The sequence below is a fragment of the Ochlerotatus camptorhynchus genome, unplaced genomic scaffold (genome assembly GCF_037179485.1).
Source record: "Ochlerotatus camptorhynchus isolate MF236.1 unplaced genomic scaffold, CSIRO-AGI_Acam_v1.1 ptg000370l, whole genome shotgun sequence".
Lineage (NCBI taxonomy): Eukaryota > Metazoa > Arthropoda > Insecta > Diptera > Culicidae > Ochlerotatus > Ochlerotatus camptorhynchus.
Window position 1 is genome coordinate 372,729 of NW_027040858.1, and position 22,990 is coordinate 395,718.

The 22,990-nt window shown below is 35.7% G+C and overlaps 1 protein-coding gene across 7 annotated transcripts in view; it reads right to left on the reverse strand.

Annotated features, from left to right (window-relative positions):
- LOC135710101 (serine/threonine-protein phosphatase PP1-beta catalytic subunit) overlaps positions 1–22,990 on the reverse strand; it is a 204,401-nt gene that overhangs the window by 101,822 nt on the left and 79,589 nt on the right. For 6 of the 7 annotated variants that reach the window (XM_065232579.1, XM_065232580.1, XM_065232578.1 and 3 more), the window contains exon 3: positions 14,731–14,808. The exons of the other annotated variant lie outside the window; for it this stretch is intronic. In XM_065232579.1, coding sequence (XP_065088651.1) covers positions 14,731–14,808 — 78 coding nt within the window. The remainder of the gene's footprint in view (positions 1–14,730; positions 14,809–22,990) is intronic. 7 annotated transcript variants of the gene reach the window in all.

Genomic DNA, 22,990 nt, shown 5'->3' on the forward strand with positions numbered 1-22,990 from the left:
ACAAATGATTTTTGTTTGTTTTAATATTTCGCCTAGATATGCCCAGAATTATTAAAACAATTCCTTTCGTTCCATATTTTACATCGCACACCCTTACCATTGAATTCCATTAACGATGAACGACGACGGGACAGGAGCCGAGATTGCGGCATTTTCCCAGGTGTTGTGAAATCTGTAATGCTGCGGCGGCAAGAATGATTTACTTATGGTGTGGCCACTGAACCAAGGCGAATGATGTTCAACCAAGGATGGAGATGAATATTTGATTGCAGCCGGTTGGTGAGTAAATTTAAATCCCCTTTAGGGTGCTTGATTTTGGGAAAATTGTGACAACAATCATGATTAACATAACCCAAACAAATAAGTCTGTGCATACAATGATAAAGCTGGCTAAAGGTCATAAGGTTTGATGATTGCATCGACATTTATGCAAAGTTCAAAACTTTCATAGCGCTCAAATTTGATGCTAGTGTGTAAAATGAGCAGCTTCTTATGATATAGGGGAAATGGATGTAATATCGGCCTAAATGCCCCTAATTTGGGCCCATCCATAAACTCAACAATCGACTAAATTTTTAATAGTGGCCAAAAATATCCATTAGTACCGTTCCAATGACGCGTTCATCTAGATAAAATTGATAAATAGCTGATTTTTAGCGATAGGCCCAAGTTTAGATTCATAGGCCAACATTAGAGCCATTTGCCCTATCACTCGAATATTAAGAAATTGGTCCTTGTTGAACAACTAATGAGGAAGGTTTTATTTATGCTCTCCCTAAAAAATCCGTAATTTATAAACTAATTCTTAGAACCTCTGCTCGTCCCAAAACTGTAGTAAGCGTTTAGATCGCTATCATAGTTACTTCGAACTAAAAGTTGGCAACGCTTGGAACAATGGAATGAAAGTACCCAGCAGTGTTCGAAAAAACTCAAAAACTCAAATCTAATGCGTGAGTTTATTCGCCTAATGAGTTTTGCCTTGCAAAATTCAGCAGCGTAAAAATCACCGATGAGTTTTCAGTTTCAAAGATTCATTGCTTTATATTTTGGAGTTATTCTCTGTTATTACTATTGTGGATGGGAAAGTATTACAAGATACAAAGGCATGCTATCAGTAGTGAGTGTGAGTGCGTGAAAATGCATGAGAATCTCAAGCGTGAGATTTATTTGCCACATTCTCGCACGCGAGTTCATTCTCTCACGGAGGCTCAATGAATGCGATTTGAGAATGATTTTCCGAACACTGCTACCCAGATTACCAAAGAACACACAAAACATACTAGCTTCTAACATGATCCAAACTCCCTGAAGCGACACATCAAATTACAAAGATCAATCACAAAGTCATACGGAGTATCGTGGACTACGGTGTTAGGCCTTTGGGCCGAATGTGAGAAATTGATGGAGTAAACTCAAATTGTCCCGGAAATCTATGTTAAACCACTTACCACCTTTAAACCAACCGGACCGTTGTCCGATCTGCGTTACGCACCAGTAATTCGTACGAATAATTCAAGTGTAACTCACCTGTAAGAAAAAGAGAAATATTTAGAATACATGAATGCAATGCATCTAAGCACATAAATACGAACAACTACTCTAACTCTTACTCTAGCTCTGAACGATTCAACCAATTCGATCCCTACAGAACACGTTTAAAGTAGCGCTAACGGAATACCAAAACTCAACTCAACAAGGAGAAGGAAACAATGAAAAAGTTAACAATGGATAGCTTACTCATAGAGGCACTAGTACAAAGGACACTCAAAAGGACATGAACGCAAATGCGACCCAAAAAAGATAAATACCCTCTATAATTAACAACAGTGATCCGCCCCACCCTCTTTCTATCGAGAACGAAAAAGCGGACGCAAAATTTTTTAATGAATGACATTTACGGCATTGAAAATTGGAACTTCCACTTGAACAGCAAGTCCATTGGCTTCTTCTGAGAAAAATTTCCTAAGGTAGGGCCATTATCGTTAAAACGACAGCTCTTGACGCAAATCTTGAGGATCCGTTTCTGGTTTGAAAATTGCCTCCACTTCGCAGGCTCTAGGTTCAGAGTAGACGTAGGTTTCCGTCGGCACGTCAAACCGGCATACTCATAAATATTACGTTACACACAATTGACTCTGATGTCGGACCCCGGCGCGGTCGGTGGTGGTAATCGACCTTGATTACGGCTGTGACGGTGACGTCGGTGTCGCAAGCAAAAAGGAACCTTCACCAATTAAGTCGATCCTGGAGGAAAATCGTCCGGCAATCACTTTGGAGCCATTATAGTCGCACGTAATCACATTTTGACATGGCAGCTACTACAATACACGTAGGCCGAACACTTTGTCGGGTTTGTGAAACGATTACATTTAATAGGATTACCGGGAACGGCGATACACTGAGCGCATTTAGGCGGTAGTGGTATATGTAGTGACTTAGTGAAATCAGACGACGAGACGAACGGACGACGACGATGAGCGTCAATATTTTTGCGTAATAGTATTACACCTGTTGTCTTCGTCGTCGTCGTCACTGTAGTTAATGGTCTTTCGTTCAAAGTGCGTAGGGTATAAAAAAGCAATTCTTTCACCATTACCAGTAGAAAGACGACGATGTCTCCATACTGAATGGAAACCTTCCGTCGTCGTCGTCGGTTGGTGAGAAAATCGGATTATGAATCCATTAAAAGTATGAAAATTGAGTGGATGCTTCTTGGTCTCAGGTGTTGAATTTACTGTTGCTTAGAACGGATAAGCATTGTTTGATGGATAGATTGTAAATGTTGTCTAGTCAAGTAGCACCATTGCGGTGGATAAAGAACAAATCACCAAAAAACACGTGCAATAAATATTATCATTTTGACTCTTCATTGGTATTATCAGTGATTGTTACGGGTTGTCATGTTTATCGTTATATTGGCCAACAAAATACGATAGAATTACTGCAATAATGCGCCAAGGAAGCTATTCAATGCAATCGTGGCGTCGCGTAACCTCACTTTCTACCTGTTCTCTGGAATTAAAACAGCAATTTATAGCCATATTTACATCCAAATCGGTTCCAATTTGCACAGAATCTTCTAATTTCACTGATTTGTATCTATTTAAACAATATTTTCATTTCCTTACGTTTTCCAAGAGCACAAACTCTTATTCTAGCTTCCCTCCATGGTTGCAGTCATTGTATTCTGCATTAAAAAGCTGACCCTAATAATATGGCATTTAATTTTACGCACTCAGATAGACCGCGTAACGAGCTCGTAACGGAAACGAGCTCGATCAATTGTTGAGGTGAGACCTAGATTGCATAGGAAAATAGCAGCCGTTGTCGCTTCCCTAACAAGGACGGCATTTTTAAATACCTATGCTGACAGTCATAACCATGCTGTAATCGAATGGCAGGGTGTCCATTAAAATTTCTTTTTTCAATTCCCGGTTATTAAAAAAAACTCTACCTTGACAAAAAAATTCGTTCAAAAATAACCCTTTAGAGATAATAATAAAATTTTGTCAGCAGAATTCCTCTACAATATGCAGGGCTGGAAGTGGGTATTTTATGCAATAGTATTGACTACAATAACGAAAAAAAAATGGCCAAATAGTGACTCTAAAACAATAAAAAAAAGTGACCAATAGTGACATTTATTGATCGGAAAGATATTAAAGATATGCGATCCGCTTTGGCAAATATTATAAATTCCCAAACTACCATGAGCATTTTACAAGCTCTTTTTAAAATAAAACAAATGGTTGAAGCATCTTATGAATTTGTTTTCGTAAAATCAGTATTAATTGGATTATCAATATGTTAATTTGTTACCTCCATTTCCCACACAGTACTCATTTTTCTGCCACGATTTTTTGGAAACCAACCGTTGAATAAGTTGAATTTAGATTCAGATCGCGAATTGGTTGAATTTCGGGATGTGAAAGATTGGACATAGAAATTTATTAGGAATTCTTGAAATTGAAAAAAAATTGAGGCACAGAGAAAAATGTTCAACGTCTTCCTCAAATTTGTCAATTTTAAGACAAGCAAACAGTTAAAGATCTCGAATATAGAAACTTCTGTAAAACTTCAAACATAGACACATTTTCATATCTCTGGAACCTAGACAAGTGTTCTAGATCGTATCAATAATTATCATTATTCTGGAACGAGGAAAATTTTCCGGAAAAATCTCGATCTTCAAAAAAGTTGTAAGATTCTGGTCTACATTTAAGAGATATTGGACGTTTTTTTGTTTAATGTTGGTACTTAGTAATTCGCGATCATTAATTGAAGTAAATTAAGAAAGCATAGAATAATTTACGATATGTTAGAATGTAAGTTCACAGTCCGAGAAAAATTTAATATTTCTAAAATATAGAAAAGATTTCATGATTTTCAACATATAATTTATCTAAAATCTGGGATTGGAAATTTGTTGATTCCGGACTTGTAGAAAATACAAATTGATGGGCTTGGAAATTTATTAGTTTGTCGAAACTGAAGCTACGGCCTTCAAAGATTTATCAAAATTCAGGTCTTTGAAAAAATCTCTAGCGCTTGGAAAGTTTCCTAGACCATTTTTCAACATCTTAGGCTTGGAAAACTTGCAAGATGACGAAGAGATATCGGAACCAGAGTTCATTTTTTTAAAACCTTTTTTTCGGTTTTTTCCAGTTTAATTGAAACAATTAAGTATGGCAAAATACCCCAAGTACCATCACAAGTTTTATCGCATAATAAAACCCAAATCCTTACTTGAAGCATAGATTATTATTTCGCTTAACTGTTGACCCTAAAGAATACAGTATGTAATATGTAGTAAGCTCAAAATATGTTTTTCTCAATTGGGGATTGGAATTGAGAAGAGAAATGCAAGGAAACTCCAATGATGGTTTTTCAAATAATCTTAATAGAATCTTAACAGAGGTAAACTATTTTTTTTATTTATAGTAATTTTCACGCTCTCGGGTCATTCTTGCTTTATCAGGGTGAGATTTGAACTCATGAGATGCAGATGTTTATGTTTTACAGACTAACCTCGGTATTCAAAGATGTCCTAATCTTGGTATCTGGTTAGCACAAAGTGCAGAAATTAATGTTTAATTTATCTCAATGTCCGGAGTCGAACATTTGCATGCTAAGCATGATCGGAGTTTGCAAGGAGTTTGAGACGGCATGAATCTGTTTCTCTATCTTGAAGTAGCTTCGTAACAGGATATGTCTCTCTTAGTGTTTATACTAGAACTGCTTTACTCGGAAAACTGTGGCAAAAGAATTCAAGCAATGACACCATATGACACCATATGCATTCCAATGACACCACAATATATGAAATTAAATAAATTTAGCTAGCGCAGTAGGAACAACGACAAAATCACCGCTTGATCCGGGCGCGAACAGATTGCGAGTGAAAGAAAATAATAATACGAAAGTTGTAAGCAATGATGTATGTGCTATAAAGTTGATTGATTCCAAGTAACATTACAATTTTAAAGAATGCTTCAAGAACAAATTATGGCCTACAAAACTAATATAAAGTCAAAATTGTTACTTGGGATGAGCATGATGAGCATGTATGATCTTTCCCGGTGCAATTTGGGTTTTCCCGTAAATCCGAATTCCCGGTTATTTCCCGGATTTCCCGGTTGGATGGACACCCTGGAATGGGGAAGTGGCATTCGGTATATCGGTTGCAAGCACGAACTTCCCTTGCACAGACATCAAAGTCAAAGTTATAAATTACTAATTTCACACCAACTCGACTATGGAGTTGGCAGCAGCTTTTCAGATTCCAATGAAACATTGTTGGTGTAAAGATTTGGTCTACTTATTTCTTCTTCTTCGCATTTCAAGCTTATTGTTTATCGCATATTAACTTGTTGCGTGCTCTCAACTTAGTGTTCTAAATGCACTTACACAGTTATTACTTGAGAGCTTTCGATGCGAATACCAATGTATGAATTAGTATATTGTGTGACAAGCACAATGATACTCTATGCCACTGCACAGTGGTCCAGAATGCAGATTTAGGTGGAATGATATGTTTAGAGCCTGAAATTGAAACTTTAGACTAGAAGTTTCTTCTACAAAGTTGGCCCTCATTTTTATGGCAATGAATTCTAGGGTGGTTCTTATTATCATTAAAATTATAAATCTAACTTTTTTGTTTGTAGAAATTAAGGTATACATTTTCGGCAAAGTTATAGCTGAGCTAGTTTCAAGCAACTTAGTTTAAAAAAAAACTTTTTTGTGTCTCTTAAATTGACCGATTTAGAGCTATTTTCTTGAATTGAGTTAGGGTTTCCCTAAAAAAACAGTTGTTTTACTCTAGTTTTCTTATTTCAAATTTCTCAGCAAAGGTGTCTTGAAATAACTTTTAGATCTTTAGAAGTCGCAAATTTATGCTGCACAAAGTTTGTCAATATCTTTTGCCAATCAAGTGTTATTGACGTTTTTCTACAAAAAATGTACCCTTTTCAAATGTTAATATCTATGTTTGGGGCAAACAAAAAAAAAACGGTTTTTTTAACGGCATTTGCAAGGACGTATGTTATTCTCAATATTATGAAAAAAATTGGAGATATGTTATTTTTAAACTCGTATAAAATCAATGTGAATATATTCATATTTTTTACTATAATTGGGTAACGTTATTTGAAGACACCTTTGCTGAGAAACTAGAAATAAGAAAACTAGAGCAAAACAACTGTTTTTTTAGAGACACTCTAACTCAATTCAAGAAAATAGCTCTAATCGGTCAATTTAAAAGATACAAAAAAGTTTTTTTAAACTAAGTTGCTTGAAATTAGCTCAGCTATAACTTTGCCGAAGAATGTATACCTTAATTTCTTTAAACAAAAAAAAGTTAGATTTATAATTTTAATGATAATAAGAACCACCCTAGAATTCATTGTCATAAAAATGAGGGCCTAACTATAAGGAACAACTCGGTAGAAGAGACTTTTAGTCTAAAGTTTCAATTTCAGGCTCAAAACATATCATTCCACCTAAATCTGCATTCTGGACCACTGTGCAGTGGCGCTCATACGATGGTCCACAGGCTACATGCGGCCCGCTGAATGCTTTCAGCCTGTGGAATGTATGGAACCGAAGACAACAAATCAAGAAGACTGTCAATTTTGCCAGAATCCAAGCGACAGATGCAATAGCGCTGCGCTTGGGTGAAGGTGGAAGCAACGCATAGAAAAATGAGCAAATACACAAACCTTTCTTCTGAGGATGTAATCTTTGCTATCAAATTCGTTTGAAGCATTTACCTTTGGGCGGCAGATGACGTGATTGTACCTGTCTCATAGCGTTTGTATGAGAAAATGGAAGAGTTGCCAGTCTTCTTGATATGATGTCTTCGATGGAACGTTTATCAAATTAAGATTCGCTTGGATTTCATTTCAGAGTTCTTTTGGAATTCTTTTTGAAACTTCTTCTTTTTCATCCTCACATAATTTCAAAATTCCTTGTAAATTTTTTCAAAGTTTCTCTTGAATTTTTCATTTAATTCCCGTTATAATGTGTATCACAATTTCTTTAAATTTTCCTAAAATTCCGTTACAAATATTTGTTTCATTCTGATGGATTTTAACTCAAATCGACTGCGAAATAACCTCTCCTTGATGCTGTCGAAAATATTAAATGATCTTTAAGATTCCTTTGGAATCGAATCAACTTCAGATATGTACAAATTCCTTTTGAATTCTTTTCACAATTCTGTCAGAATTCATTATTGTCAGAATTCATACGAAGTTCTTGTCAGCATTGCGTTGGAACTCTTGTAAGAATTTATTTGGAGTTGTGGAGTTTGTAATATTTTTTTAGAATTCTTCTTCGAATTCAGTTTGAGTTCTTCTCAGAGATTTTAAATTTAATTTTTTAATTCTCCTATACCTTTCCTCCTTGGAATTCTCTTAAAATTGGACATGTAATTCTACTTATAAATACCTTTAAATTGCCCAAGTATTTTCTTGAAGTTTTCCTAGCAAAGCCTTTCAAATTCTGTTCAGAATTACTGTCTAGTCTCCTCGGAATTCCTTAATAATACTTTCCAAAATCTAAATTGATTGATGAGTGTTTCAGTAGAGTAATTGCATACCTTTTACGTCGATTTTACATTTTAATTATACTACGTTTGATATCACTTTCATTTTGACTAATTCACTTTCACTTTTTAATTTCACTATCACTTTGAACTATTATAACAAATACGTATTTCGTTTACTACTTGCAAACTTCATCAGTGTTTAGTCAATGCTTTTTCTTTAAGTCTATTGACTAGACACTGAAGAAGTTTGCAAGTAGTAAACGAAATACGTATCTGTTATAGTTCAGAGTGATAGTGAAAGTAAAGAGTGAAGTGAATTAGTGAAAGTGATACCAAAGTAGTAGAATTAAAAGGAAAAATCGACGTAAAAATATAATACTTTCCAGAATTGCCTAAGAGTTCTCTTCGGAATAACCTTTGGATTATGCTCAATTCTCATCGAAGTTCTTTCCTGTAAATTCATCCTAGTTCAAAACACATCTCAACTTTTTCTTCAAACTCAAGCTTTCTAAACGAATTTATAAAAAAAAAGTGCGCGATTGACTTGCTGATATACTGTCTGCGACTGTGGAATAGTTCTAGCTATCTTTCATCACTACTTGCCTGTAAATTGAAATACTTCAAGGCTCCTCATCCATTGATGTATGAATTAGGTAAAAAAGTGTGCCTTTGACTAGTACTGTCTCATTAATGGCCCTTCGCTCATTTTCAACTTCTGTTCAATGTTCATACTGCCGTACTCTAGCGGAACTATCAATCTACCCTCTTCAGACCTTTCTCTAGCTAATAAATTATCACACTAAAGCTCCATGTTAGATAGCATTTCCAACCGACTCTGAAAATCGTAAACTTCACGGATTAATAAAACCATAATTTTGTTTTAGTCTCTTTATCTTTTTAATTTAATCATTTGAATCTAAACAATCGTCAGGCTTGCGTTTTTTTTTTTTAAATTTCAGGGCTGGTAGTGAGTATGTGATTTAATAGTAGTGACTTTAGTGACTAAAATAACGATAATAGTGACTAAATAGTGACTTTTAAACAATAAAAAAATGTGACCAATAGTAACATTGATTGATCAGAAAGATATGGTTTCAATCTTCCGTTGATTGCGATTGCCACTCGAGAAATTTTATAAACTCACAAAACCATCATGCGCATTTTTCTTGTTTCTAAAAAATAAAACGAACGGTTTAAGGATCCCATTGTTCTCAAAAAATAGGTATGAATTTTTTTAAACAACTTATTTACTAAGTTGATATTGGATCCAAATCACACATTGATTATTAGATCGCAAAATTGAGGTACAGAGAAACATGTTCAAATTCAAAGATTTAGACAAATTTTGACAATTTTAGGACAGTCAATTTTAAATATCTAGGATACAGATAAAGCGATGCGATTAGCGATTAGCACTCTAAGACAACCAAATTGAGAAAATTGTAAGGCCTGAAATAATTTTCTATATTTTGTACATATAGAGAATGTAAGTTAACAGTTCTTGAACAATTTAAATGCTTCTGAAACATAGAGAATATGTTAAGATCATGGACATATTTTGTTTTTCTAAAACCTGGACCTGGAAATTTGTTTTCGTAGTACCGGATTATTAGTACGAAAAAATGCAATACAATTTAATGAACTTAAAAAGGAACTCCTGATTCTGTGACATGATTTTTTCTTGGTGTTTGGACAAATGCTAAAGCTACCAGGTGTCACAGATTATTCAAATTTCTGACCTTTGAAAACTTTCCTAGACTATTTTTTGACATTTTAGGCTTGGAAAACTTCCAAGATCTCGAAGGAAACTAGCCTAGGGTATTGGATCTAGAAGTTTATTCTAAACCTCTGACAATTTGTGATAGGTCTGTAACCAATTCGAAATCAAAAGAATCAAAATATTAGTGATTTCTTCAACATCAATTTACAGTTAACATTTCTGTCTGTTTGCAACTTTTCTTGTCCGTCAGAATTTACACTGATTTTTAATTAATCTTTCTAAAACACATTTGTTACCAAATAAATCTATGATTTGATGTGAGTTTTTAAAGTATTTTTTTTTTACTCTCAACATTGGTCGTAAAAAAGTTACTTTAGTGACAAAATTTTAAGGAATAGTGTATTTAGTGACCTTTTGATGAAAAAAGTGACTAGCTCGAAAATAGTGACTAAGTCACTAAAAAGTGACCTGCTACCAGCCCTGAATTTAAAATTTTATAAAAAAAAACCTTATACACTGAAGTCTTTTTTACACGGTTTTTTTACGCGGTTTTTTTTACACGGTTTTTTTCCACGGTTTTCCACGATTTACACGGTACGTTTTTAACGATTTCTCGACAACGATACAACCTATCGACTTGATTCCAATCACATTATCCGTTTCAAGCTATTTGTAATCGAATGGCATACTTAAAAAAAATCAAAAATTTTGGTGTAAATACAGAAATTTTTAAAATATGTCTATATGGACCATATCATGCTTTAATTACAAATGGCATCAAAATCCGATTTTTTTTAAACATTTAAGCATGCGAAAAATCAAAATCTCGTAGGTTTTTTTTACACGGACCATATCCCCCGTGTAAAAAAGACCTGAGTGTATTTAGGAATTTTAGATCTATTTCCAATATTTATAGAAAAAACCGCTGTTTTCGGGTCTTTAAGCATCTCCTTAACATCAGAAAAATTGCAAAACATAGTTTTGAGAATTTGAAGATAATTCCGAGAATTTTAAGGAACTTCCGATAACTCCAAAAACATTGAACTTTGGGAATGTTTTAAGATTCTTTATGTTAGGTTCCAATGGTCCCAGGGCTTTTCTATGAATTACCGGAAAATGTCAAAAACTGTTCCATTAAAATCAGGAACATTTCAGTAATTTGTCAGAAGATTTTAAGGTTCCCACTTTGCACTTTGTGGCTGTTCTGAGAACTTCAAAATAGTTCCACGAATAACAGGAAAATTGCGAGAACTTCAGAAAAGTTCCGAGAGTATCAAATATATTTTGAGAATTTTAGGGATGCTAAAATTTAAAAAATAGCGAGAAATTTCAAGCTGTTCAAATTATAATTTATTTTTAGGAAATATCGGGCTCGTTAAAAGAAAATCGGTGCAAATTTCTGAAGTTTCAGAAACATCATCAGAAGAATAACGAGAACTTCAGGATGGATTAGAGAGCTTCAAAGTGGTCTACATATTTTTTAAGAACTTCAAATAAGTTCTGAGGAATGGAAGGAAATACTCGGGATTTCGGGAAAAATTCTTGGACAAACTGCGGGTAAAATCTGACCAGAAGGTAAAGTCTGAGATCTTCTTAAACATTTTAGACACCTCAAGGAAGCTTCGAGAACTTCAAGATGATTCCAACACCTCTTCATGGAAACTGCAGGAACGTTTAAGAAGTTCTTCGATCGTCAGGGAAGTCAAGAAGTCCATAGAACTTGTGGATACTTTATATAAATTCCAAGAACCTCAAACAAGCTAGTTCTTGAGATCTTCAGACAAGCTCAGAGATCCTAAGGGCAGTCCCAATAACTTCAGTTTAAATATCTGTAAAGGACAATTTTTAGAAATTCACAATAGCTCCATACATTCTAGGAAAAGTTCGAGAAACTTAAGTCCATAGAAGTACTGAGAAATTTAGAAAACTTCATACATATTTTGGGAACAACAGAAGTCCAGAAATGTTCAGGGAAATTTTTCTGGTGTAGGGGAAATGTTGACTTCGGCAATACCTTAACCTATTATCGTCAGGGGGTAAACAATGTCCTAGAGCACTCAAATTTGGCCAATAGATGCTCTCAAACACAATGTATCTACATACCAACATTGAGCTCTCAAGGACGTTGTTTACCCACTGACGATAATAGGTTAAGGTATTGCCGAAGAACTGCACAAACTTCCGGGCAGCTTCAAGAACATCAGAGAAGCTCAGAATATCCTCAGCAAAGTTCTCAGATTTTCAGAGAAGTCCTGAGAACTTTAGAGAAGTTTTTAGATTTTTAGGCACTTTCATTCTGTTTTAGAATGTTCAGAGTATTTGAAGGATGATCAGAGATATTCAAACCAGTTTCTTCAATTAATTACCGGGAAAATTATAGATAATTCTAAAAATCTCAGGAATGTTTAAAAAAAATTCAGCAAAAATGGGGGCTTTGACTATATGTTTTTAGTATTACTTCTACGTGAAGTCAACGATTTACATAGTTGAAGATGCTAATTTCAAATAACAGACTGTAGTGGTAATTTTTATACCATAGATGGAGTAGATGAAAGCATAGAGTTGATAGTTCCGTTAGAGTACGGCAGTGTGAAGATTGTATATAGATATTAGAATAGCGAACTAGGACAACTTTTAAGGAAGGTACAAATCGGTTTTTTCATCTCTCTTTACCAAACACACAGTTGGTACTTGAACGGGTCGGTTTTCATCTCTTTTTGCCAGTGGTGGCGGGGGGGGGACACCCTTCACCATCCCTCTCCAAAGGGGGAGTTTGGTAAAGAGAGATGAAAAAACCGATTTGTACCTTCCTTAAAAGTTGTCCTAGTTCGCTATTCTAATATCTATATACAATCTTCACACTGCCGTACTCTAACGGAACTATCAACTCTATGCTTTCATCTACTCCATCTATCGTATAAAAATTACCACTACAGTCTGTTATTTGAAATTAGCATCTTCAAAAATGGGGGGTTTTGACGGAAATCCCATCAATATTAGGAAAACTGTTGGAACGTTCAAGACCTTCTGAGAGCTTCTTGATAATTTAGGGAACATTGTCATGGGGGAAAGAAAACTTCATGTAAGTCTAGAGAAGTTCAGCGATTAGTTTAGAGATGTTATAGGATGTCCCATTACCGTAAGTTTCAACATTATTTAGAGAAAAAAATAGGAACTTCTGGATAGATTAATAAGCAGATCTTCGAACTCATGGTTACTTTTTGAATTTATTATTTAAAAATCCAAAATTTTATCAATGCGTAGGTTCTAGAACAGACATGAAAGATCTAGGGTAGACGATGATTGAATGTACATTAACAACCTTAGTGTGGCCATCTTGCCCCGTCTTCCCCTAAGCGGAAAATAAAAGGTACTATGAGGATAATGTAATAGGAATACTGAGGAACACTCAGAAAATAATTCCAAAAGAATTCCGAGAAAAATACCAAACGAATCATAGCTTGAATATGGTTTACTAAAAAATTGAGGAAAATTGAAAAGCATTTAAGAAAAGTTTCAAGAAAATACAAAAGAGGAATACAAGAGATTTCTGCGGAGAGTTTTGAGTTCAAAAGAATCTAATCCTTGCAAAAGTTACAAAGGAATTTTAAGAAATATTCCAAGGAAACTCTTACGAAACTTTTTAAGGGAACTCATACGAGAATTTCAAGGACTTTCAATATTTCCAACGGAAGTTTCTGGGAAGTTTAAGGATAATTCTGTGATATTCTGAAAATATAATATTGATAGAAAACAAATCATCGATCAAATAATAATGTACCTACATCCATAAAAATACAACCTATAGTTAAGGTGACCGTCTGTTGAGCATATTGATTTTTCCCAAGTTCTCCCATTGAATTTCCGGGGTATTTTTTCCGTTTTTCCCGTTTAGTTTTTAAATTCCCGGATATTTACAGATTTTTCCGGTTCGCTGGCCACCTTGAATTATCGTTTGATCTGATACTTTGATCTAGGATCCAGATACGCGTGATCATTCCAACATTCCAAACTTCAGATCTTGAACATAGATATTTCTTGGAATTAACATAAATTTCAGAATCCCAAACTAATGATGTAATGATGACGGATTATAAGATTATGGAGAACCATTGCTACCCTGATTTTGGGTTTAAACCTAGTACAGTGTACGAATACGTATTAAATTCTTCAAGTCATATTAGTAATATGATTTAGACTCGAAAATTGCTTTGTAACCACAATGAAGATTGAAATTTTTCTTGGGAGGACTTGATTTTGACTTTTTATTTCGGGAATGATTTTGTAATTTTTACGCCTAAGATGGATTTACCAATAAACATAGTTTTTATTTTATATTTATGCAATAATTTTGAGTTAAATATATTTTTATTTATTTATTATTTTCTTTCAGAAAAAAACGATGAATAACTAAACAAGATAAAAAAATACAACTTCACCGAGAGGTTAATTTACTACGAACGGAAAACCATAAAATATTAAACAAAATTAATAACAACTTGGACGAAACTAGCTTCTACGGAAAAATGGAAACAAACATTCATTAGATGGGCGGCAATTTTTCCAACCGCAAAACCCATATCCTTTCAAGGAAAGGAGGCAACATATGGCAAGCGAGCGAACACAGTGATTCGGCCAGTTTGAGACAGTTAAGGAAAGACAAAAAAAAAGGAAAGAGAAAGGGAGATAGAGACAATATTCAAGCTCAACAAAACACAATTAACAGGGAACAGAGCGAAAGGAGTAAGTGAGTGTGAGAGAGAGAGAGAGGCACTACTGGCTAACATGTAGAATGGTTGCAGTCGGAACTTGTTAGCAGTATGTAATTCCATAATTCCGAGTACACCCAAACTGTAACGAGTTTAATTGTAATTGTTCTACTACTGGAGTAACTGCGCTCAACTATATAGACGGCAAAGGCTAAAATGTTCGATTAGTGTTGATGATTAAACCTGAAACTAACCCTTATCTGACGAGAATATGTCTTTCAGTTTCCCTTTTTTCCTAGTTTCCTGTGTCTGTTGCTGTTGCAGTTTGTGTGCTGAAGAGTATGGTTGTTGTTGATGTTGTTGTCAGAAGAAGAAGTAGTAGTAGTTGTTGTTGTTGTTGTTGTAAAATGTGTTAGTTTTTGATTATCCAGCAGTTGACGAGGCGAGGGGGTCCACCGATTGACACACGACACGCATACACAGTTTCGAGAAGAAGGCAAGTCGAACGTTCGACAAATTGCAGTTTATATCGATAACAAAACATGAATCCAGGAATGCACAAAGCAGCAGAAAAAGAGAGAGAAAAGAAACAAGTTGATAAATTAAATATTGACACAATCTGTTCATCAGAGACTAGTTGACGCGGCAAAATGGACCCGTCAGGCGAAAATCAAACAAACAAAATAAACCATAAGTCAAATCAATCAGAAAACGGCTGAAACATTTCGCGGGACGGATTCTCTCCTGTAATCACAAATCGAATAAAGTGAGTGGGGAGGAAGGGGGGGGGGGGCAAGCGAAAGGATCGGGTATAAATAAGCAAGAGTGTTGGAGGGTGCTGGCAAATGACTGCAGGATGAAACATGATATGACAGTTGCAGTCTAGAGTTAAAGTGAAACAAGTCGGAACACACAAACGAGTTTCTACAGATGTCACGAAACGATAGAAACTAAACCGCGTCATCAGTTATCAGTCGGGTTTAGGTGCGTGAAGAATTAACGATGATTTTATTTGATTTATTGCAATCCTAAATTGTTCTATTTAAAAGAACATCGCTTGACACAGTTACCCTTCTATAGAGCTATCGCAATCGACATAACCCTCCGTTGTACCAAGCAGAGGGGAAAGAGAACATCCTTTATCCATTAAATTCACACGTAAGTTAATTGAGACTTGAAAATCGCACCCGAAACAGATATTTCCCCAATAACTAACCTTCATCGAACATTTGTTCCAGACACCGACAATCTATTTATTATTGCACCCTATTAAAACATAATTTCGTCGGGTTCTGCCTTTTAAAATAAGAACCAAAACCAGTTGTGGATTATCCGCATATATGTATACTCAATATACACACTACCCGTTCAGAAAAAAAACGAATTTTCCTCCATTATTTGCATACTTCAACCCAGCGAATAATAGTGTAAACAAACGCACGTCGTTCATGTGCCGACTGCATGAAGCAATTATCGTCCCCTCCCCCCCCCCCCCCCCCCCTCGTTCCTTCGATCTTCCCTATACCGTCTCTGGCTGCAATGCATCACCTTCGTTCGTGCGGCCCCCCTTTCGTGAAGCATACCGGAATGAATGAACGAATCCAACAACCGGTCGATCGAACCGGTCGTGTACAATCCATCACGGATGGGTGCTTTTCCGTCGGAAAATTAAATTGGAAAAAAAATGGGAACAAACCCTGAACACCGGTAGTGTTTGCATTTCGTGCTTAGGCATACTGCAATCACGGGGGATAGTACATGGGCTATAACAGTAGGTTGTGTTGTGCATTGCATTTGGGTTGATTGAATTTAGTTCTAAAAAAATGTTACAACATTTTAATGCAACTAACTGCGATTTTTCATTTATATTTAACTACAACTTTAGTGTAACAACCGCCGATGATGATCTTCATGGAATTATGTTGAGTAAATTTATATACAACCAAAACCAGGTATACGAAGGTTATATAAACTGCTATAGAATATGTGTGTTGCTTCGGTACGGTTCACTTTTCATCCATTTATTGGATTCTTTGATTTAAACAGATCCGATGTTTTCTGAATCATCTTGCCCCTTAAATGCTGCATGTATGTGCTGTATGTGTGACGCATCAGCGATGTGAAACATATATCAAATAGACAAGACAAATTATGGAGGTGCTTGGCTGTGTTCGTGTTAGGTTATATTAAATTAGACAACATTGACAACCGAGATATTTATGCGTGGAAGCTGCTGTAGCAAGTAACTATACAACCTGGTTGTTGTAACCGATATGTAACATGTTAACATGTAATTCGAGATAAGTTTTGAAAAAAATCCTGAATTAATTCTGAGGATGAAAAAGAAGAAGGTTTTCAGTGTTCACTTGGCTGTCGACAGAAGCAGACCACTCTCAATGTGTGTCACGCGATCGTCTGTTTACTCGGCCGCAACCATTGTGTAGTCCTCCTCATTGTTCTTCATCAGCAGTTCTTTTAGTCGATGCGTCGTCGACTTAGGAAGGCAACCGTTTCGTGATGAATGTGTGAGTGCTGACCGCGTTTTACGTCCATTGCTGCAATGGAAGCGCTCTGACCCCCGCCGTTGGTTAATCTACCATACAATGAAACCACTGGAAGCGGCTCCCGTTCTGGTGGAGGAGGCTGATTGGATAGCGGAAGATAAAATCTAGATAGAGCTGGAATTAGGGCGTAACAGCTTTTGTAAACAATGACTTCTCTCAAGGATTTCTACAAAATCAAGGCTCGCCCACGCAAATCAACATCATCATCGAGTAGAGAAAGACTTCCTCTACCCGATAGTTGTATTGGATTGCGTAGGCGCGCCTTGAATTCCTAGAAATCTTTAAGAGAAGTCATTGTTTACAAAAGCTGTTACGCCATAATTCCAGCTCTATCTAGAAATGTTAATTGTGTTGTACCTTTTGACTATAGATGTATTGAATAGAGAACAAGAATCCTCGGCTGTGGAAAGTTTTTTTTTATCTTTATTAAGGAGACTTTCATTAACGGCGCCGGTGGTGTAGTGGTAAGTGTGATTACCTCTCACCCCAGCAGGCCTGGGTTCAATCCAGTGGCGTCACCCTAACCTCAATCTACCTGTTCAACAACTCTCAAAACGTAAACAAACAAAACAATATTTGTTCCAATTGATAGAAATCAGTGAAACTAGAATATCCTATGCCTTTTGAAACTGATTTTGAATATGACCCTAAATAACGTTTTCAAAGTTGTTGAACAGGTAAAAAGTGAGGTTACGCGACGCCACTGGTTCAATCCCAGTCGGCGCCGCCGGGATGTTCTGAGGCATAACATCTCTGATCACGCCTTCCTTCGGATGGGAAGTAAAGCCGTTGGTCCCCGGTTCATGAGTTGATGGGTCGATAGGTAGGGTCCAGGTGTGGGAGCTGCCTTCCTGGCACGTCGGTAGCATTGGTGCTCAGCACGGAAAACAAGATCAACGGAAAAAACAAACCAAAGAAAAAAAAAAAGGAGACTTTCAGCCCTGGGCTGGTTCGTCTCCGGTCTATAAAGTTAATTCGGTTTAGCCACACCAAATAAATTAATAAACAAAAAAAGAAAAAAAGAAGAAGTTCCCAAGAGAGTTCCAAAAGAACTCTGATATGAAATCCAAGGGAATCTTAATTTGATAAAAGTTTCAATGGCAATGTGGAATGGCTGGAAGAATTCTGCGGGCTGCACAAACTCAGTCGGTGGGCCGCATGTGGTCCGCGGGCCAGTGAATGAGCACAGGGTGTCTACTCAATCTAAGGAATCAAATTCCCTGAGTTTTCCAGGTTTTTCCAGGTCAGATGAAAAAATTCCAGGTGCATACAAATTATACACATTATTATTTTATCTATTTATCCATCTGGAATCCCTTTTATGTACTTATTGATTTATGTTATTTTCGATTGTTCAAACTTGGGCGTTGGTACTTATAAGTCGGCAGAGCAAAAAAGTTATTGAATATTACAGCAGAACAGATGCACATAGGTTGTTTAATATTAATTTGTACAATCAATAGTGGAGGTACGTTAGTACAATGTACTTCTATAGCGGCTTAGGGAGACTCTATAAGCCACCATAGTAACATATTACACTAAAGTACCTCCACTATTGGTGCATTTATCCTACACATAATTTGCGAAAAGAAATTATATCCATGGGTGTAATACTGTATTTGGTTTTTGCAATCACATTAGTTATTCATACAGTAACATGCATTACGTCATTCAATATTACATTCTTTTTTGGTATTTGTGTTAATCCAAGAATATAAATACAAGAAAGAAACCTGTCTATACTATGATATCAAATATATGATATTGATATATCAAAATTTGATAACAATATGTTTTCAAAAACAAAATATTATTTTGATAATATGTTTGAGTCCAACTCTGTTTGGAAGATCAAGACAGAATAAATCATGGTTTCACATGTCTAAAATTTCTTAAGGTCCGTTTAGACTATCTGATTTCTTGGTCTGATTTTGACCACCGCCATAATGAAAAATCTGCTCGAATTTACTTTCGACACACTTTGTCGAACACCTCCCCCCCCCCCTGTTTGCTGGTGTTCACACTGCTTGCATATGTCGAAAGAACTGTCAATTTAGATTTCAAAACAAAACTGTATCAGAAATCAAAAGTAAATACTTCCATCATGAATTACCGGAAAATTGCTCTAGTTTCGGCAGACGTATTTGCTTTTATTATTTTAAATAAAATGAGAAAAAGAAGGTGAACTTTGTGGAGTAGGAAATGGTTGCTCAGGAGGAACACCGGTAGAGATCTGGCTCATCTTGTCCATCTAGAGCTGCGATATGAAGATGAAAATGGATTTCAAAACTTCGCCAGGATGTCGATACCAACTTTAAACAAGCTAGTGGGAAAAGTTCTCAGATGATTCCTTGAGTTCTGAAAATTTCTGTTAACAACTCAATTCTGCAAGGTCTTCAAACCTTCTGACGTCCCTGAAGTTTTGTTTCTGTTCTCCGGTAAAATTTCTTTAAAGATCAACAATCTTTCCAGACAATCTGCAAATGTCTAGGTAGTTCTACAGATTTCTTTGAAGTTCTGTGTGTTCTTCAGAAGTTCTGCAAATTTTCCTAAAAATCTACAAAGTTCCTGAAACCCTGAAGATTTAAGATCCTTAAAGATCAACAATTATCTCTGATGTTCACAAAATTTCTAATAATCTAAAAACTTCTCGAAAGTTCTGTAATTTTCTCTGCAGATTTTCATGATTCAATGAATATCTGCAAATATCTCTTAACATCTATACAATTTTTTAAAGAATTAAAAGATTATCTAGAAATTTTTGAGCTTTCCGGAAGTTTTAGGAAGTATTCTGAAGTATTTCTAATTTTTCTGAAGCTGTGCAAATATCTCTAAAGATCAGTGAACTTACCTGAAGTTCTGTAAATGTCTTTCAAAATCCAAGAACCGCAGTAAAATTCTGAAAATTTATTTAAACATCTGCTAATTTTTGAGGAGATTTACGATCTACCCTCTGAACTTTCTGAAGTTCCTAAAGTTTTCTGTAAAGTTTTCTGAAGTACTGTATTTTTGCTTTAAAGATCTACGAACTGCCCTGAAGTACAATAAATTTCACAGTAGATCTCCGAAACTTTTATAAAGTTCTTTAAATTTCTTTGTGGATTATTTATCTAAAGATCGGCGAACTTTCCCGAAGATCTGTGAGTTTTGCTGAAGTTTTGCAATTTTTTCTAAAAACGTACGAACTTTCTGACGTTCTACATACTTCTCTTAAGGTCTACGGACTTCTCTGAAGTTCTTTAGATCTATCTATTTCCGACTTCCATGGAGTTCTGCAAAATATTGTACTTTTGTACTTCGCTGCGATTTGTTTTTGGAATTGAGGTGCTTTTCTGACATTTAACGAATTTTTCTGAAGATCTCACATTTGTGTGAAACTGTGAAACTTTCTGTCAAATTTCTGCAAATATCTTTAAAGTTCTGTAAAGTTGTCTTAAGCTCCGTAGTTCTATTCCCAAGATCTACAAAAAAAAAACTTGAGGCTCAATAAATTTCTCAGTAGATCTGCAAACTTCTCTGATGTTTTGTAAATTCCTCTCGGGTTACCCTGAAGATTTGAAAATTTCCTTGAATATTACCTAAAGTTGTCAAAATTTATCTGAAAATATTTGAGCTTCTTTGAAGTTTTAAATGTCTCTCTCAAGATCTACAAATTTTCCTGAAATCGTGTTTAATATTTTTTTTTAACCGCCGAACTTTCCTGAAGTTCTGCAATTTTTACTGAAGATCCATTAACATTTCTGAGATTCTCGTGATTTTTTCAGAAGTCCTGTAATTTTTTTCAAAGTTCTGTAGCTTTGTTCTGAAGATCTACGAACTTTTCTGATGTTGAATAATGTTTCGAGGATCTCCAAACTTCTGTGAAATACTTTATATTTCACTGTAGATTCTTGGACTTGTCTGAAGTTATGCGAATTTCCCTGAAGATTTGCAAAATTTCGCTTATAGTAATTATTTTTGTTATTAGTTTTGAACATTTATTTGAACATTTATCTGAAGATCTACGACCTCTCTTGTGATTTTGTTTTTATGAATTTCTGTTAATTACTTTTAATTTGTTTGTAGTTCTGTTCTCAAGATCTACGAACTACCCTGAAGCTCAACAAATATCTCAGTAGATCTCCGACCCTCTCTGAAGCTCAAAAAAATTCTATGTAGGCCTGCTGTCTGGCATGCTTATTCTTATACAATACATGCTCCGTATGCTTCCTTTTGACGGTTGCCAGTCTCTGTTTTTCGGCTGTTTACTTTTTACGACGATTTTGATCATCCACATACAAATCAGCGAAGAGCGAGCGTGACAAGACTCTCTGAATGAACTTGTCTCGTTCGCACACGTTGTCTTAGCTGTCAGATGCTTGTCAAGTTCAGTGTCCTTATGAAACGTTTCGAGAAACTGAACGAAAAACTTCTTTTGAATTACGAATGAAGTGATAATTGGAAAATTCCCTGAGTGGAACCAAAATTCCCTGAATATTCCAGGTTTTCCCAGAAAAAATAAAATTCCCTGTAAATTCCCGGTTTTCCAGGTTTTTCCAGGTAGTAGACACCCTGGAGCACCACTGGTCTACACAGTTCGAAATGTTGAGCAAACTTATGTTAGTATGATGCACATAAATGGAGCGTCATATATCATGCAAGTTTACATTTTAGATCGTGTAAAATTATGAAACATTTCATGAAATATTCTAAATATTTTATGCAACCATCCATTTTTGTAAGCATCATTCCTATCAAGTTGCTAGTTAACGCAAAAAGTGAGTTTACATGCCTGGATGCTTATATCATGTGATGTAATATTCAGATTTGTTTTTCAGTTTACCGCAGAACAAGTTTCTCTTGCGTCAAATGTAAGGTTGGATTCATTACATCCTCTGCATATGTTTCATAAAACAAATGTAATGGAAGTTCTTGCAATGGAACTGCACTGCCTATAAAAGCATATCAGTCTCATTTGGAAAAATAGCAACCCGAGCAGGAGAAAATAACTAATGAATACCTAATTCTGATCTGATACCAAAATTTGGTATTGACCAGCATGACATAAGAGGTAAAATACCAAAGCATAATACCAAAAAATTACATGCAAAATACTTTGTGAATACCAAAAATTGATATTTGGATACCAAAAGAATACCTGGGTGGTACTATTTTGGTATTGAGTCAAAATTCCTGAAGTGGACCACTGATTTTTCACAAATCATTGGATTCCGTTCAAAATACGTCTATATATTGCTCTTACCACGACAAACAATAACCCAAAATATTTCGGCAAAATGCGCATTTAAACAATAGTTATAAACAATTAAGTTTTTTGGACCCTTTTTCGAAAAAAAATCTTATCTCTAGATCGGGCCAATGAATTTATCTCCAGTTTTGATGTAATCACAAGAAAACATGTTTCTTCCAAAATCACTAAAATTTATTCATCAAAAATGTAATTTGTTTATAATAATTACAATTTTTTATAAACAAATGCAATTTTTTTGGTGTTCCCCGCACGATACAAAATTGATTTTTTTTTAGAATTGTTCCTTGACTTTTTTCCCATACAGAACCGTTTCAACATTTTTGTCACCAGTATTGGGAGCCGAGTTATAGCAATTTTTGTAACGCGCCGCACCAAGCGCACGGCGCCGCGTCGCGCCGCTCGCGCGTTCACGCATCGGGAAAGACACGGGAAAGACGAAACGAGGAAACGAGTTCGGACCAAGAACGCCTAGCGACTCGCTTCGCGCGCGAGCGGCGGGTCGCGGCGCCGCGCGCTTGGTGCGGCGCGTTACAAAAATTGCTATAACTCGGCTCCCAATACTGGTGACAAAAATGTTGAAACGGTTCTGTATGGGAAAAAAGTCAGGGAACAATTCTAAAAAAAAAGCAATCTTGTATCGCGCGGGGAACACCAAAAAAATTGCATTTGTTTATAAAAAAATGTAATTATTATAAACAA